Source organism: Catharus ustulatus, chromosome 5 (genome assembly GCF_009819885.2).
Source record: "Catharus ustulatus isolate bCatUst1 chromosome 5, bCatUst1.pri.v2, whole genome shotgun sequence".
In the NCBI taxonomy this organism is placed as follows: domain Eukaryota; kingdom Metazoa; phylum Chordata; class Aves; order Passeriformes; family Turdidae; genus Catharus; species Catharus ustulatus.
In genome coordinates, this window is record NC_046225.1 from 18,520,370 (window position 1) to 18,538,307 (window position 17,938).

The 17,938-nt window shown below is 37.1% G+C and overlaps 1 protein-coding gene across 3 annotated transcripts in view; it reads left to right on the plus strand.

Moving 5' to 3' along the window:
• Nucleotides 1-17,938, plus strand: part of CCSER1 (coiled-coil serine rich protein 1) — a 633,466-nt gene that overhangs the window by 301,619 nt on the left and 313,909 nt on the right. For all 3 annotated transcript variants that reach the window (XM_033060782.1, XM_033060784.2, XM_033060785.2), the window contains exon 7: nt 8,860-8,937. In XM_033060782.1, the coding sequence (XP_032916673.1) occupies nt 8,860-8,937 (78 nt within the window). The remainder of the gene's footprint in view (nt 1-8,859; nt 8,938-17,938) is intronic.

Sequence of the window (17,938 nt, forward strand, 5' to 3'; positions counted from 1 at the left end):
CTGGAAGGACTGTGGAGAACTGCAGTTGGAGTAGTTTCTGCTAAACCTTCTGAAAGGAGGGAGTTGAGATTCCTCTTATACCTTACCCTTATCCTTCCCTTGAGAATGAAAGCTGATGTGTGAAGGTGAAAACTCAGCATACCACATTTTTACAAAATCAAGGAGTTTTTGTTTTGCCTTGACCAACTTCACTTTGGAATCTGCTTCTTAAACTAAAAAGTGGGCTTAGCATTCTAGAAACTGTCTGTGGTAATCAGAATTTCTACATTTCAGAAGATGAAATATTGCCTTTATATATATATGCCACATAGATTCAATTTTCTAAAGTCATTAAAGAATATTACTGTTGAAAACATTGTAAAGTAAATAATATAGCAAAACTCACTTATTTTTTAGCTTTTAATTTTATCAACATTATACAGAAGTGCTGCAGCCAGGAAAAACATATTTCAAATTTTAAAATGTTACTTGTTTCTTTTCTTGTAGTGTGAAAAAACCCACACAGCCTGTGTTCTTTGATTTAGTAGCAGATACATACAGATGTTTAAAATCTTTCCTTTAAGCTGTTTCTGGGTAATTCAAGACAGTTTTGAGAAACTATTGCATCTAAATAAGTTGAAATACCCTGTTAAGAGTGGTTCCATATTGAGATTGTAAAAACCCTTCTGAGTACTGATGAAGAAGTGAGAATAATTGCAATCACAACATTTAGGAAGTGCAAAATAGCTTGTTAAAACCTCAATGAAATGCAAAGCAATTGAAGGCATCCGAATCTTTTTTTAGGAATCACAGAAAAATAAAACATAGCCTCAGATTAAAAAACAGTTGTGAAACTCTAGCAAAGTTGTCCATGGTGCTTACAAAGTAAAATAAACTGAGGAAACAGCTAGACAGTTTAGCAGAAAATAATTAATGAAAGTCAGGTTGGCTTTTTTGTGTTCAGATTTAAAAAAATAAGATTTGTCAGTATTATGAAACATTGTCTTCATTTAGAGGAAAACACTGTAAGTCAGGGAAACTGCAGTCAGTTAACTGACATAAATATTGGCCAAGATACCACCTAGATCCCAATGTATTTATTGGCAAAGGGATATACTGGACAGTACAGAATGTGTGGGATGTGAGTTTGGTGTGTGTTAAAATGTGTGCCTTAAGGATACTCATTAATAGCAAGTACAAATATATTTTTGTCTTGAAGGAACCCTTAAAAAAGACATCTTTCAGAGTTTCATGGAGAGCAGTGAATTGTGAACATAGGAACTGTTGTGCTGAACCTAAATCCATGTTTGAATTCAACAATGTGGCTTTCTGTGGGTGTTTCAGAGGAACTTGGAGAACAACCTAGTTTGGGGAGCATTTTTTTCTTAACCCATGAAGGCAGTTGCTTCCCCCATATTCAGCAGGAAATAAATGTAAATTCTGTTTATACTTTTGTCCTCTTTAATGTAATTGTAGATGCATTTATTGTTTGTATTGATATCTGGTCCTTTTCAATTCCACCTTGTATCTTGGTCCCAGTATGTTATGCTATGTAAGGATGCATAATATGCCTGGGTGTGTAAGGAGGGAGAGGAGTCAATCCTGTTCTCTGATTTGACCCTTCTCAGTTTGATTAATTGATTGGTTCTGTTCTGTGTTTAATTTGGAAGTGCAGGAAAACAGTACATCTCTATGCAGGGAGGATGTAGAAGTTTGGGAGAGCCCAGAGGTTCTCTGCCTCTTCTTATGAGAGGATGCGGACCAGACATTTTCTTTCAGATTCAGATTATGACTGTGCTGTGGAGTATCAGGTAGTTACTCTGAGTGCTGTGATGCAGGCTTTGGTGAAAGAAAGTGACTTTGTGACTAGAGTTAAGAAAAAAAACCCAAAAAACCACACTGAACCTACTGTGAGATACAACTGTCATATTTTCTACAAAGCTGAAAGCAGTTTGAGAAAAAAAAAAGTGTGCATTTGAACCTGAAAGATCTCCTGCAAGGAAGGAAAAACAATTGAAATAGGCAGCCTGCAGATTAAAATCCCAGGAGAGCACTTGGTTCTCTCAATTGCCTGCTGAAAGAGCAGAAGAAGCTGATTTTATATGATATTATTAGGGAGGAATATACAATAACAAAATGTCAAGGCTGGATAGTATAGTCAATGAAGTATGAAAGAAACAATAGAAACTGAAGAGGGAGTAGAGTTTTGCTTAAGGAAATCAGTTCTCCACTGTGTTGTCAACAAAGCATTTGCATCTGTGAAAGCAACCCCCTGGTTTTCATTAGGATAAAAATATGACTGGAGTTGCATTTAATTTCATGTGTCATGGTGGCAGTCCCAGCTGAGAGAGTGACAGTCATTGATGATCCCACAGGTCTGTTCTCAAAGAGATGTTAACCCCAAAGTCATTGTCCAAATTAGTTTTGAAATTAGATTCTGCTTGCAATAGAAGTGAAAGGGATTTTTAGAGATTAACTTACAGTGAATTTGCAATGGAAAGATAAAAATGGTTTTCTCCTTCATATTGATGGACCCTTCCTGTAACCTCTCCATGGCAGGAAGTTGTCTGACAAGGAAACTTATGTCTCTGTTTATTACATAGAGTTTTGTGGAGGACAGCTGGGAGAAAAGATAGACTGGGAGGATGAGCAAGATAAAGTCCAGGTGAAAATAATGAGCAGAAAGAAAGGTATATTTGCCATTAAATAAATGCATGAATTATGTAATTACATGTATTTCATTGTCTGTGGTAAGAAATGTGATATTTCTGTGCTTATAAAACTAGACTTTATTCCGCTCTCTGCATGCACTCAATTATAAGCTTCCCATTCTGAATAGTTTATCTTTCTACTTTGTTTACAAATTTCATGACTTTTATTAAGGTGTTGTCCTTGTCCTAGCTGCCAACTTATTTTTATGTTAAGGAGTTTCATATTGCCATTACTGAAAAACAGAGAATAATAGTAATTTTTGCTTTGGCATTCTTACACTTCTGCAATTAATAAAAGGAGAAGAGAGGTAACATGGTAAATTTAAATATTTGAGTAAATTAAGTTTGTATTAGATATAAAACAATGTGGAAAATATAGTCTGAGTCTAAACTATTTCAAACACAGTAGCCCTTCAACAAACTGTGTACGCTTTATGTTCCTTGCTGGTTGTGGGCTTTATAATTGATTTAGCCTAATAAGAAGGTTGAAAGAGCATCTTTTCAGCTATTTTTCCAAGTGGAAATAAATAACAGTCAAAAAAATATTCTTCATACTAACCCCTCCTTGGTAGGGGAAAAATATTGTGCAAAGTATTAGATTTACAAGACTACTTGAAAACTCAGACTCTTCTAAAATAAACAGTACTGGACATACAAATACTGCTAAGTGACAGATCAGTATCTTATATTTTAAGAGGTGAAATTTCCCAGCTTCCCCAGGGGATGGGCTTTGCTTAGATTGTGAGAGGAATCAGGACTAATCTGTCCGCCTGTATGCTAATTGCTGGTTGAGAATCAGTAGGTGATTGAACCACTGAAAACTTACTCAGCCGTCTGTACCTCATGTAGCATAAAAAGAGGCAGCAAGACACAGCAGCAGCTGTAATTTATGTTTCACCCCTGCAATGGGAGCTACAATAACTCAGGTCAGATGCAAGACCCTTGCAGCCTTCCTAGCTACGGGAGCGGCAAGCTCCAGGCAAATAGTGGAAAATAATACTTAAATGCCTCAGCTGTTAATTGCATGCATTAGTAATTAGTAAGAATATTTAACTGTAGCTTCTAAGGAAGGAGACATGACATGGATTTATAAATAACCACCTGAATTGTATTCATAGATATTACAAAACACATTTTAAGGAGGCTCTCACTTCTTTCTTAGTGAGAGAGATGGGAGATATTGGGGGATGTTACTCAAACCTGATACAGAGTGGGAGGTGAAAGCTTTTATTGTGTGTCTACTATTTTTTTTAACCTAAACTAATTTTCTTTTTTCTGGCCTCAGTTGTTTATAGAAAATTTATTTGCAGGAAGTATATGTATGAGCAAAACCTCTTCATACATTAAATAATACAGAAATTACAGAAATCAGAGCACTCCAAAAGTGTGTAGGAGAGCACTGAACGCCCTGGATGAATAACTGGATGATTCTGTCTTTGTTTTTAACCTCCCTTCATAGCTTTGAGCAAATCACTTTCCCTTCTTTTTCACTTCCATGGATAAAATGGGATAATGATATTTAAGTACAATATTTCATAAAGATGCTGTGCAGACCCATTAATAAATCCATTTGCAGGTCTTTGATTACCCTCAGTATATCAAAATGTCACTACTGAGCTTGCTGACTGCACTTATTTAATTTCCTAGTTCTACTCAACTCCTAGATTATAAAATGATATTTTCTGACATAACTTATGATACAACTAAAACTATCACTCTGAAAGTCACTTCAGCATTCATCCGCTACCCCTTAGAAAAAGCTATAAAGTACACAGATTGTCTTTTCTTCAGTTATTATAAAGATTTATTGAATCTCTAGCTCTAATATCCACTGAAGGTTTTCTCTGTCAGTATTAACTCCTTAGATCAATAAATTGCGATACTGATCTCCTGAGAAGTCAGTGTCTGCCAGCTACCATTGTTGTGTTTAGCCCTGTTGAAAAGCAGTTGTAGCAAATGAAATTGGCTTCTGTCAGTGGACAGTCCTTATTTTATGGCACAATTAACAAAGTTTGACAGATAGACCACTTCCTAAAGAACATCAGATTAAAGGCGAGGGCTTGTAGTAAGAAAAATGTGAATTTATGAGGTGAATCTACTTTCATTTATAGAAGAGTTGCTGAAGACTGGAAGATGACTCTTCAATATAGAGACCTTTTCAAAGGAGTATGTTTCTAGCACTGTGCGCACACCTTATCTTCTGCGTTGCTGGAGAGCCACTGACTACATTTTCTAATCTGCTGTTAGACAGTTTACATTGTTATGTAGGTTTGTGAAACGTTCTGCTTTGCGGAAAGTGGGAAAAAAACAAAAGCGAACCTGTACCTATTTTAAAACAGCTGTAGAACAGCTGCTTTCATTTTCATTTAGCTCAAATGATGAGAATTTGTCATCAAACAGTGTCATCCTGACCTTGGATCTCCAAAATGGATGTAAAAATGGGAAGTTTGTTCTCTTAGATTTGCTTTCTTTCTTTGCTTCATTATTAGGGAACTTCCTCATCAGTTTTAAGATTGTTCTCCAAGGATAAATTATTAGCATGGCCTGTCACTGACACCAAGGTACCTGTTCAACTGCACAAGGATGGTGTATATATAGACTGATTCTAGAAATCAGAATAAAACTTGAACATTGATCTTTGCAATCATGGAAGAATTATTGATAAAATTCTAATAATGTCAGTTCTCTGGATATTAGTAGCCTGTTCCAAACAAACAAAAAAAGGTCCTAAAAGCACCGAGATAAATGCTTGCAGGGTTTTTTTTGGCGTGGACAAGGTAGTATTTTTCTGAGCTGTTCTGAGAAATTAAATTGCTTGGTATTCAGGTATTTTGAAAATGTTTAGGTGATTAAAGCTGTGTAGATTTTCTGCCCTCTAGTAAACTGAGATGTTTCCAGTGACACATGGATAAAGTTCAGTCAACAAAACCCAGCTGTGCATTTTGTGCATAAAAAATACATGCTAGAATGATAGTTGCACAGCAAAATACTGCAAAATTAGGTGTCCTAAATTTGTCTAATATTTTGAATTAAGATACAAATTATGTTTATTTAGCTTTTGTGAAGACTTACAAGATATAATTATAGCCTAATGGTATAACATCTTCTGGTTAATTTATAACTAAAACCTATCAGGTTTATGTTGGACTCGAAGTGAGTGCTTTTATGAGAACACAATTGATTTAGACAACATCAAATAAAAAGTCCCCATTGAGTAAATTCCTCAGAGAGATTTTTTTGATTTTTAAAAAAATATATATATTTATATAGGGAACTTTAGACTGCAAAGTGTTATTATGATAAACACACCACAGAGAGCAAATTTAAGTGGGGAGTATGGTGTTGTTTGAAATTCTTAGTATATCGCTTCAGGAGGGCAAGCTATCAACATCTTTCATAGCAGTGATTAGCTTGTAAGGGTTTGGGTTTTTTAATAGCTCGAGAAACAACCCTTTTGGTGCTGTTTCACTCAATTCTCCACTGTAATAAACTGTGTTAGTGCCACTGGGTATAATTAATTTACACAGGCACAGATACTGCTCTGCTTTCCTCAGAGAAGGAAATTACTGAAGGTGTTGGAGGGGCCACTGAGAGTATGTATATTTGGACAGCTCTAGGCAGACATAGACTCTTCTGCCAGTGCTCTGGCCATACTCAAATTATTTTCAGTCCAGAAGCCATGTAGTCATAGTGCCCCTCCTGATCAACAGCCTTTTTGGTTCAGGCATGGTGCCAGATCTGTGTGACATCAGGCCTGGGCTGGCTCCTGTCCAGTCATTGTGAAAGAGCAGATGTTTTTCTGAGGCCAGCCTGTGGATGTGCCCTGAGATGTTTTGTGAGAACACCAAGTGTCATCCTCAGGACTGTTAAACCTTCCTCAGATTCCTGCTATCTCTGGACAGTGTGCAGCTCGTAGTGATGCTGTTTCAATGCTTAAAGATGGGTCTGCCATCCTGCACAATTTTAATTACAGATTAGGGCATTTGATTTGGTTTGGAAATCAGATACTTGATGTTTGCTTTTTTTTCTATTCTATGTAAACTAAAAGGCAAATTGTCTTCTGCTCAGGTGCTGGCATTTGAGGCAAAACAGAAATACCACAGAAATGCCCAGTTTTATCTGCACTTTGTGTTTAATGTAGAATAACTAAGTTTCACTTCATTTTGTAAATATTATTGGCCAGTTTTCTTGATGATCAGGTGCAGGAATCAGATTTAAAATTTGTAATGTTTCTGAATACAGTGGATTATACAAAGATAGGGGCTTTCTCACATGCTGTAATCCCTCTTCATTCCTCAACATCATCTCTGTGTTCTGGTGGTTATAAATTACCTGTCTCTTTCTTAGGATATAATTACCATGACCCCCTTCTTTCTTATTTACTACATCCCTATTAATTGTCAAGTAACTGTTGTCTTTTCTTTCAGCTGTGGTGTAACTGATAGATACCTAATTTAACTCATATTTTCCCAGTGGATGTTAACTTTGAAATCTCTGTACTCTGTTTTGGATTTGACACAGGGATTTCATACCAAAATTTTTACCTTTTTCCATTTCCTACCAATTGACTGAGTAAAATGCAGTGTTTCTCCAGAAACATCTTCTGATGAATACAGTGATTTCATGACTATAAGGCGCACCCTTTTGACTAAAATTTTCGCCTGAACCTGGAAGTGCGCCTTATATATGGGCAAAAGTTCAGAAATTTGCCAACCCGGAAGTGTGAGCCGCGAGCTGCGGGGGGAGCCAGCAGGGCCGCGGCTGCCGGGCGGAGGCAGGGACGTGGGGCCGCGGCTGCCAGGTGCAGGGGGCCCCAGGGGCCTGCGGTGCCCCGTCAGGCATGCCTTGGCCTTTTGGAGGTGGCATGGAGCGGCGGCGGGCATGCCTCGGCCCCAGGGAGGTGGGGCCAAGCAACGGTGGGCATAGCCCGGCCCCGGGGCGGCTTCAAGGAGCAGTGGCAGGCATAGCCCGGCCCCGCCAGATAGAGGCGGGCCCAATGGCTACCGGGTTGAGGCGGGGCCTCAACCAGCAACCACGCGGGGTGAGCTGGGGGTGGAACCTCGCTGCAAAAAAAAGTGCGCCTTATAGTCCGGTGCGCCTTACATGAACTACAAAGTTGCGAATTTTGCTGACTTCCAGGAGTTGTGCCTTATAGTCCGGTGCGCCTTATGGTCATGAAATTACTGTAAGCTGTTAGAAATTGCTGGGTGGAATGGTGTACTTTACTTGTAGAATTTGGGTTTATCAAAGGACTTAGAGTAGATTCATAGTGATGCAAAAACAGTTATTGGATCAGTCAAGTGTACAATTTGAATTTATTAAATCATTCTGCATTGCAATGCTACATTGCGAAAAGGAATGCACTGCTAGACCATGCAAACTTGTTGATTTTTCTTGTATTCTTCATTTCTGTTTTATTGGTGGTCGTGGTGTTTGCACTTAGGAAAGTAGCATTGTTCTAATTTTCTCCAGAACAATTATGATATTGTTTATATATGTTTTTAAACTCCAGATTTTGTTCTTCTGTTATTATTATGATTCTATATTGTTGAGAGATACACAGTCATTTTAATATCTGTCACATCTATAAAAATAATGACCATGCTAACCAACGGGTTACTGAAATGTGATCTGAAAAGGGTGGGAGTTCTAGGTCAATGTTCCAAGCATTTTGACTTGACAGATCCATTGAAGGATACTGAATTATTTTGGTTAATAACTTAGGTCTTCACTGTTTCTTTTCTTGTAATAGTTCTTTTTTGTAAGGTGTATCATGTGAATGGGGTTTTTTTTTTAAACATTTAACCTAACATTTTCCTGCGATGTATTGCTTTCCTGTTAATTTTTCCTTCTAAATATACTATTGAGCCACCCCAAAAATAATTTAAAATTTTATGTCATAGTTTCTCTTGAGATGAATGCATTTTTCCATATGAACAAATATGAATAGTATGTTTGTGTATTTGTGCATGCGTTTCAGTATTTACTCATTTGTGAAATACTTGAACTAATTGCAAGCAAATAAAGTACAAGTTGCAGTTGTCAGTCTAATTCTGTTGGATTTTCAATGTTGTTTTCAAGCGGTTGCATCCCCCTCTCCCCCAAAATGTAAAAAAGTTGTCCATAGAACTTGATTGGAAATGCAAACTCCTGTGTGCTTTTCTTTCAGAGTACGGACCTGAGTCCAGCTAGTAGCACAACCTCCCTCCCTGTTAGCCCCCTTCCTGAGGAGCCATTATTTTTCAAGGTACAGTTAATTAATTAGTTCATAAATATCGTCTTATTAATCTTGGCTTATCATGTTATCTGTTGTATTGTGAAGTGCTTTTACTGCTTCTTCCTTTTCTTCAAATTATTGTGATGTCAGCAGATGTTATGTGTATGTACTGCATGCAGTTTTCAAGAAATATCTAAAATACAATCTTGGCTTTGAATATTTTTCCAGCAGACTGCAACTGTGAACTGTTATTTGTAGGACTCTGTTTTTATCCATCATCCCATTTGGATATGTGCATTCCTGTGAGTGTTTGTCATTAACGGATTCCTCTTTAATTTTTTTTTTTTTAATATTTTTATTTCAAGTATATCTTTTAACAAAATTATTAGTTTCTCCAAGGATACAGGAGACATTAAAGGTCTGTCAGAGAACAGTTTTGGCATAAGTCCAGGCCTGGCATTTTAGTTAATAATAAATGTTGGGACAATGTCCACAACTTCATGAGGTTTAAGCTGTGAGGAGTGAGTTGCCATATGCCAGTTTTTCAGCTGACACCGTGGTATCCATCCCTGGGACACAGAATAGCCTTAGGCAGATTCTAACTCTTGGAAGAGGCCTCCTGAGGCCACACGGGTACTCTGAGCAGTGCTGCATCATCCAGCAAAGGAATCACCCCGCCAGTTGTTTTTTAAGTAAGGAAGAGGCAACTTGGATTTTCAGCACCATTGACATATGACACCATTGGGTGTCATAATATGGACTATTACACTCACAGGAACACCCCTTTTAAAATTTTCCCTCTCCCAAGTAAGTATCCACCTTCTGTGTGCACCCAGTTGACTTGGTTGGGTTTTGGTCACTTTGTGGTGTTGCTAAGTTAAACCTGAGTAGCGGGAATCAATGAAGTTTGATGATGTAAAGTTTCTGTCTCTCCTGCACGTTCTTCCAGCACAGAAATAAGTGTCCTTCAGACCTGACCAAGCCCAGAAAAGAAACTCCTTTCCCCCTGCCATATTTTCAGTGTCTGTGTAGCAGCTGTACAACCAGACAGCTGATTCTTGCTATTAGAAGGGTTGGGGATTGTGCTTGCTCAGTTTTTCCATCAGTGGAGTTACAGATGGGATATCAGTGGTCAGTTGTTCACTGATTCTTGTTCCTCTTTTGGTGTGTAATGCTTTTAAGACCTGTCTCTCATCAGATTTGGCTGAAACTGAGCAATGTTGTGCCAAGATACCAGAGTACGTGTCTTTATTTCTTTGGAACACCACTTGAAATGCACATTGAATTCTGCAAAGCATTCTAAGTCAGATTTAGTAGTTGAGTCTCTCTGTGCCTGGAAAAACACTAAGATATGACATGTACAAAGAAATGGGCTGCTCAGCTCAGATAAAGGTGTAAGAGGTAACAAAATCTAACTTAAAAATTCTCAGGCTGAGGTAATCAAATATTGCTCTTTTTGCATCGAGGCACTGACAAGTGCCTTTATTTTTGAAGGAAATGGTGTTCCTATAACCCAAGATGGGTTGTAAATTACTTATTTGAAGTGGAATATTTTCTCTAATAAAACAATAAAGTTGTTTTTCATATTAAAAGTCTACTAGAAATGGTAAAAGAAACTGAAAAATAGGGCAGAGAGCATTACTTAATCTTTCATCTTCAGTCAATTTTCAATCCAGGAAACATTTTCCTTTGCAATTTGAGTAAAATGGAGGTCAGACCAGGAAGAAGTTAAGTGCATTTTACAGCATTTAGTAAAAATAAAAATAATATAAAATGTAACAGTTTCTGTTATTTCTCCTTGACTCACTCCGAGAGAGAGCACTATTGTTCCAGTTGTAATGTGAATGACTGATTTTACAAGCCCTAACCCTCTCCGAATACTGTCAGTCAATAATATTGGCTTTTGATGATAGGATGGTGCATTTCCCTTAGCAACATGGTAATAACCTTTCCCACATCCTTGCTGTAGAGGAGGAGATTGAAAAAGAAATTCCATTCTGTGGTTGTGAAAATGCAGGTGTAACAAAGCAGGGCCCCATAAACTGCCTCTCTTTGGGACAGTTGAAGATCTCTGAGCTAATGAGCTTTTATATTAGACTGTGAAATGAAACCAGGCCTGTGTTCTCAATCATACCTGGTTTTATACCAAGAAACAGAACTGTCCTTCCTTGCATTGTAACAATTTGCCTTCAAAAGAAAGTCTGCATTTCTGCATAAGGAGAGAATGCAAATCCTGTCACCTTACTTTCCTTGTACATCTAACTTCACCAAAGCAGATGCCTGTCATATTTAGTCCCACAGGATATGTGCTGGAAAAATATGGAGAGCCGAAGTTTGTACAAACCATTTTAAGATTTTGAATTTAATCTAATGAAAGTTAGAAACCAGATTTCCCTGAAAGTGCTTGTAAGCTGCATCTCAGATCTGCTAACATCAACCTCAGCTACCATTCTCCCAATATAATGCACATGCTGTGACTTGTAGCAGAAAGATCCATATCATATATAAGACCATGCTCAGGTGTGTTTGGTGAAAGATACTTTCCAGTGTAGCAAGAGTACTCCACCTGGGTCCATCATGTACCATTATTTTAACTGAGTCAGTGTGCTTTACTTGCATTAAGACAGTACCTTTTAAAGAGTGTCTCTCATACCCAGAAAAAGGAGAAGAAAACATTTGGGCAAGAAATAAAGGTAACCAACTCCAAAGCTGTAGAATCCTAAAAGCAACCACGAGAAAATTGCCAGACAAACACATAGTTATTGCCAATCAGCAACCTTTCCTCCATAAGTGTTGTAAACAGTAGATTTGGTTTTCACTTTGCACAGCAGCTAGTACAGCCAGAGTTCTGTGCAGCTTTGGGTTCCTTCTCCCTGTGGAGTTAGCAACACACAGATGTTCAGAGCAGTCTTCCTTAGCTGTGCTCTTGAAAATCTTAGAAAAAAATCCAGTTCAGCTATGTACACAGACACTTCTGCAAAACTTTTCTACAACTATTTTTGATAAAGCCATCATAGGCATTTCTTTTTAGTGAAGGTTATTTTTATGTCAGATTCCAGCTTTCAATCCTGTGCTGTTTTCCATGGCTAAAAGTGTTTAGAAAAGGAAGATCTTTTCCTATACTGTAGAAAAAGTTTATTTCTCCTTACAGAAAAGAATGTCATCTTTGTTTCTGGTTTTGCACTTAAACTTTCATGTAGGTAGGATCTTCTTTTGAACAGAAGCTTTTTTTTCTGTCCCTTTATAATATTTCTTGAAGAATTAGGTCTTTGTCTTGTGGGAAAAAGTTATATCACACTGAAATATTTCAGAATTTGGAATATAATGGAGCAGAATGGTGTTTTTGCTGCAACCTTAACTCGAGTGTTATTCTATGTTATAATAGCAAAATTGTAGCTGGCTCAAATGTGAGTGACTTTTAATTATGACTACCTATATCTGCTCTCATTAGCTGGAATAAAAATAATCCTGCCTTTCATTTATAAGGTAAGTGAAGGGGTGGGTATATCTAAAAGGTCAACTTACCTAACAATGTCTCATCCATTTTTTTAAGCTGTTCTTTTCTCCTACTCATTACACTGTGCTTTATTATAATAGTATTTTATTATTTTAAAATTATTTTAAAATATAGTGACAGTCTTTTAAGAAGAGATCTATGACAGCCATTTAGTACATCCAATATCTAATATTAGCTAATTATGCATTATCTGTTGTAATGAACATCAGTCTCACTGGTTATTAGCCGTAGCCAAGTTGGAAATAATAACCATAATAGTAATTTATTATAGAGATGTTTAATTGTGTCTCAATTCTGATTAATCTAAACCATGCTTTACTAATTGGCATTAAATGAAAGAAAAAAATTCCTCTATTATTTTCTTTCTCCTTTGAGGGAGCTGACAATTTCCTTCAGTATTTATTATCCTACTGTGTTCTGACTTCTATAATTAATACCCTTGATGCGAAATCCTTGAGTAAGAAAACTGAAGTGCCAGGTCAAGTAGCAAAAGCTGACGGTCCTCAATAGTGTTAGCAGTGCTGTAGGTCTAGTAAAGTGTAATCTATACTAAATTATGCCTACACTTGGAGTTTTACAATTCATCCTGCAGCTTTACAGGCTCTGGGAATGCAAATCAGTGCAGTTCACAAGTGGGCATGACTCTGGCAGCTCATGACATTTGTGCCTATGTTTAGCAAGAGATAAATTTTCCATTTGGTCTGTAATCACAGTTTTATTTTACTGCAGATATTTGGAATAATCAATATGAAAGGCACAGTAATGATCGCTGGTTAGCCCAGGGAACTCATCTTTGACAGTATGACTTTATATTTCTAGGTGTAGAATGAGGTCTTTTCCTCACTTACTTGGAACTGATGACAGGCTGGGCCTACAGTTCCAGAAGCTTCCTATGCTAGTTGACACATCCAGCTTATTTATCCTCTCTCCGCCTTAAATACACTATTTCTAATATTTAAAGTATTTGCTGACACTTCCTTAAATAAGTGGATTTTAATGTATTGGTTTGTTTTCAAAGCAAACTCTGAAATAATCCCATAGGCATTGTGAGCCCATGGCAGATACAGCAGGTCAGGGTTCAGTGATGCTCTTTAGTGGGCTGGAGGCCTCATTAGCTCTTGTCCTTCTCATTCCACCCTCCATCTGAATTTCTGCTTCTGCTGAAAAGCATCTAAAGCATCTGTGGTTTTGGCTTTTTGTTTGGTTTGGAGATGTTTTTGATATTTCTAGTAAAGTGAGTAGAGTTGAAGAAGTATGACTCACACAACCCCACCTTTACTGTTCTGCTGCCTCCAGCCTATTTTAAGCCACTCTGTCACCATTCTTCAGTGGTTTAATGGATTCCTCCCACTCTTAATTGTTATTTCCCATGTCAGTATTTCCTTTCTTTATGACTCCTGCACTGGTATAGCACAAACTTTTAAAAGTCACACTATCACAGCGAATTTCTGCCTTTGGTGCAAACCTTTCATTTTGTCATTTCTCAAAAAGATTTATACATCTGATTTGTTTCACAGTCTTTATCATCACAGGATATGAGATCTTGAAAAGCACTGAATTTATTCTGAAGAGAGGAGTGTGAAGTAGGTATTATGGGCTCTGTTACAATATGCTTCTGTGCATTTATTCAATGTCTTTTCCTTTTTCTCAGTAACTCTGTGCACATTTCTCCTAAGAAAAAGAGCTCTGCCAGGAAGTCTGACTAGAACCACATAACCTGTTTAATGAGTAAATAAAAAAATATTTTGATTGTGAGAGGTCTAAGTACAACATCTGTAATTTCCCAGTGTCACTGATGTATTTATGAAATACTAACATATTTACTAATATTTACTAGTGACTAAAAGGATCAGCAATGAGACTGGGAACTACACATGTACTGTCTGATTTCTTTCTGCCTCTATGCCTTGATCATAATTTCCTTTCTTTCCAAATTTTATGTACATGCATTTTTTAGTATATTCTCCTTGATTTTATTGAACCTTTCATCATAGGTTGACCACTAGTTCAGTATTTCAGAATTACAATCTGTATCTTAGGCAAAACTAATGCTTTTAATGCTATAAATTCAGTTATTTACTCAGTGAACCACTGTAAGAAAATGGTTAATGCATGTCTTGCCAAGATCTTCAAAAGCAACCAGAAACACAAGTGATGCTTGAACAAAGGCATGCAGAAGTATCATCATTACTTTTTTTCAGTTAACAGGGTTTCTAGTATAACTTAAAATTATATGTAATCAGCACCACAAGGATAAATATTGGGTTCATTCAGGTTCCTTCTCTCAGGCAGACACACACTTACACAATGAATTCTGGTGCATACCTACAAAGTAAGCTTTTCGTGCTGAGTACTCTACAGCCAAGATTTAAAAGTCATAAAACTTGTAACATTATAGGTTGCTGACAGATTTTATCGCTAAGACTATGAAAAAAGATTTTCTTGAAACTCCATGGGAGGATTCTGATACACCCAGTAAGAGCACTTAGAGTGCTAATCTAATCATCTCAATACAGACTGTAAATCCTCCTAATAAATCCTCCTAATTTCCCTTGTCTTGGGACTGATAGGTTTAAGTAAATCTGGGGGAGTGCATTGGCGTGTTGAGGAATCCATTCAGAGCAGGTACCTGGGGGGGGTGCAGCTGCAGGTTCAGCTCTGGGGGCAGGAACCCAAGCCCCAGGCAGGAGACAGAACAAAGGTCCCAGGTACCCCAGGACACTCTGGAACTGACAACTCCAGACTTTCCTGCATTTAGACTGTGAGGGTGTAAAAGCCCAGGATTTTTTTGTTTGGTATTTTTCCTTGGAGGCACTTTGGAGCTGTTATTTGTTGTTTTATTTTTGCACCATGGTTAAATGATGTTAAGGATTTGGAAGTCTGAGTCGGCTATGGAAAATCTGGTGTGACTCTATGACTATGGACGCTATAGCTGCAAAGGTCCCAAGTTCCAGTTTAGGTGGTGCCAGAGAGGTTCCTGGATGGATCAGGCATTTGTAAACTATGATGAATGTTTTGTTTTGGTTTTTGCTTTTTATTTTATTTTTTATTGTTGCTGGTTTTGTTTTTTTTTGTGAGCTGAATCATTATGAAGAGATTGGAGTAAAATTTCGTCTAAATTAATGGCACAGTGCCCACTGACTCTGGTGTCAAGTGCCATCAGGCCATGGATGTCATGGATTGCATCAGAGGCATCCATTAGAAGTGAAAATGTTCATATGTGTTGACCATTTTAAACCCGTGAAGTATTTTAAAGGTGAAAATGTAAATTCATTTTGACCATTCCAACCCAAGAGTGTTTTCTGTAGATGTTGTAAATAAGATAAAATTCAAGTGCTTCCATTAATTATTTCCAATATAGTGAAAATGTAGAACTGTTTGCAATGCAGGAGTTTATTTAATAATAATTCTTCACTTTCCAATATATATTAGAGCAATGAATGTTTTCTTCCTAGGATAAGTTAAACAAACTGGGGACTTGTAAATGTGTTTTCTGCATCTCAGATGTGTATTCTCACTGTAGCAGGTATTCTATCTCCCTTTCTGGCCAAGAACTGCTGTTTTTTTACCAGGAAGCCTTTGAAAATCATAGGCATGGAAACTTGACATGTTTTTGACAAAAAGTTTTGACTTAGTAAAATTAATGATTTTAAATGGAAAACATCTGATCCTTGACTCTTCTATTAGAACATGTATAAACAACTATCCCAGTACTGAGTAATGTTAACGACCCAGCCACGTGTTTTCAAACAGAATCCATTAAGTAAGAAATTGAAGGTTGGCATTTTGAAATCTTTATCAAGTTAAATGTCTCAAAAGTATGACACTAAAAATAACTGATTTGGATAATGTTCACTAAGAGTTTAAAGAGGCAGGTATTTCTGTGAGCAATTTAGACAGCCATTAAGTGAAATTAAAGGGAAGATCTAATTGCTGACATATAGACACCTTGTGCCACTTCTGAAAGCTATATGCTGCCTTTCCTCTGGCTAACTTTCTAGCAGAGCCAAGTGTTGAGGGGTGAGGAAAGCTGTTGCGCTGTAGTTTGATTTTTGTTGTGTTCCTGATTTCTTTCCCATTTAAGTTTTTCACTTGGTCACGCTCTGTCTCTTGGTAAATTATAAACTCCTCTGTGAGCCACTTGTTTATAGTGAGCTGTTTAATTTTACTGAGAAATGTGGCTTGTCTAGGAGGCTGTGATTGCCTGATGCAATGGTGACTTACATTGTTAGGCAGGGACTTCTGAAGTGCTGTTCCTGTTTCCACCAGCCTTTGCGTTGTTTTGTAACATTAAAGCTAACTCTGTGTGGAAAAAAAAAAAAAAATTTCCCCTGTATTTAAAGATGGCAACATCATGTTGGTAGTACTGGGGTAAATTTCTTGGTTTTGAAAGGTGTAGTATACTCTGATTTTAAGCCATAGCATGTGCATTCAATTTATTCTCTGACCTTCTCCTTGCTCCTGGTATAGTTCAGTACTTTGATTATTGGTAGTGAAATGCATTTGTATGCTTAAGGTAACTTTTTAGTGTCTTACTCTTTTTGAGAGCCACAAAGTTTCTTCTACTTTTTGGACACACTTTTTAACCAAAACAGGACAGGTAAAAAGGATGTCTTTGTTGGTTGAAATGTTCTTAAATGTGGCTGTATGAACTGGCTCTTAATAGTAGTCCAGAAACATTATGTCTGTTCATGTGTTTAGAATAAGAAATCTATTCAGGCTTCTTCATTTATCAGGGATTCTAATAAGAGTCCTGGAAGGCATTGGGGATGGAAACAATGGAAAGTGTCAGTTTTAATTCTTTTTAAAAAACTGGAAACCCAGTCTTAAGGCTGTAGGTTTGTTGCATTGTTGTCATGGGGAGCGCCTATAAGAAAAGACCATTCCTACTGTGAGTATCTCACAGATAACTTTGACAATTTAAGAAAAAACTTCTAAGTTTTGGACAATTTAAATTTCTAAACCATTTCTTAATAAATGGTTGAGGACATGATTCACTTAAAAAATTCTGGTAAGAATAAATGGGGCTAAAGGAAAAAGAGCACAACCTTTGTGGTTGAAGGAGTTGATAATGGGAGGAGGGAAAAGCCCATAAACAGGATTGAACACTTCGTTTTGTCCTGGTGAATAATGAACTAAATATTCAGCAGTTTTTTTAATTCGATATTTTCAAGCAGGACTGAGTGCTATAGGTTAGAAGGAATAACAAATTTTAATTTGGATAATATTTGCTAAGCATTTAAAACTTGTATATCTGTGTGGTATACTGGGTAACCTTGTGATAATTGTATCATTAGAGTTATCATCTATCATTAGAGTTCTGAAAGATTAAATTAAGATTAAGGAGGGCACAGTGGAAGAAAGTTTTCTTTAGGTGCATGTCTGATTACCATTTGTTGTAATAATTACATTTCTGGCTGTTGTCAGTAACCAAGAAAGAAATGAACAAGCATGACTGATTGTTGTTTATTGGGGGCTTTTCTGCACAGTCTCATATTTAAGTGAAAGAGAGAA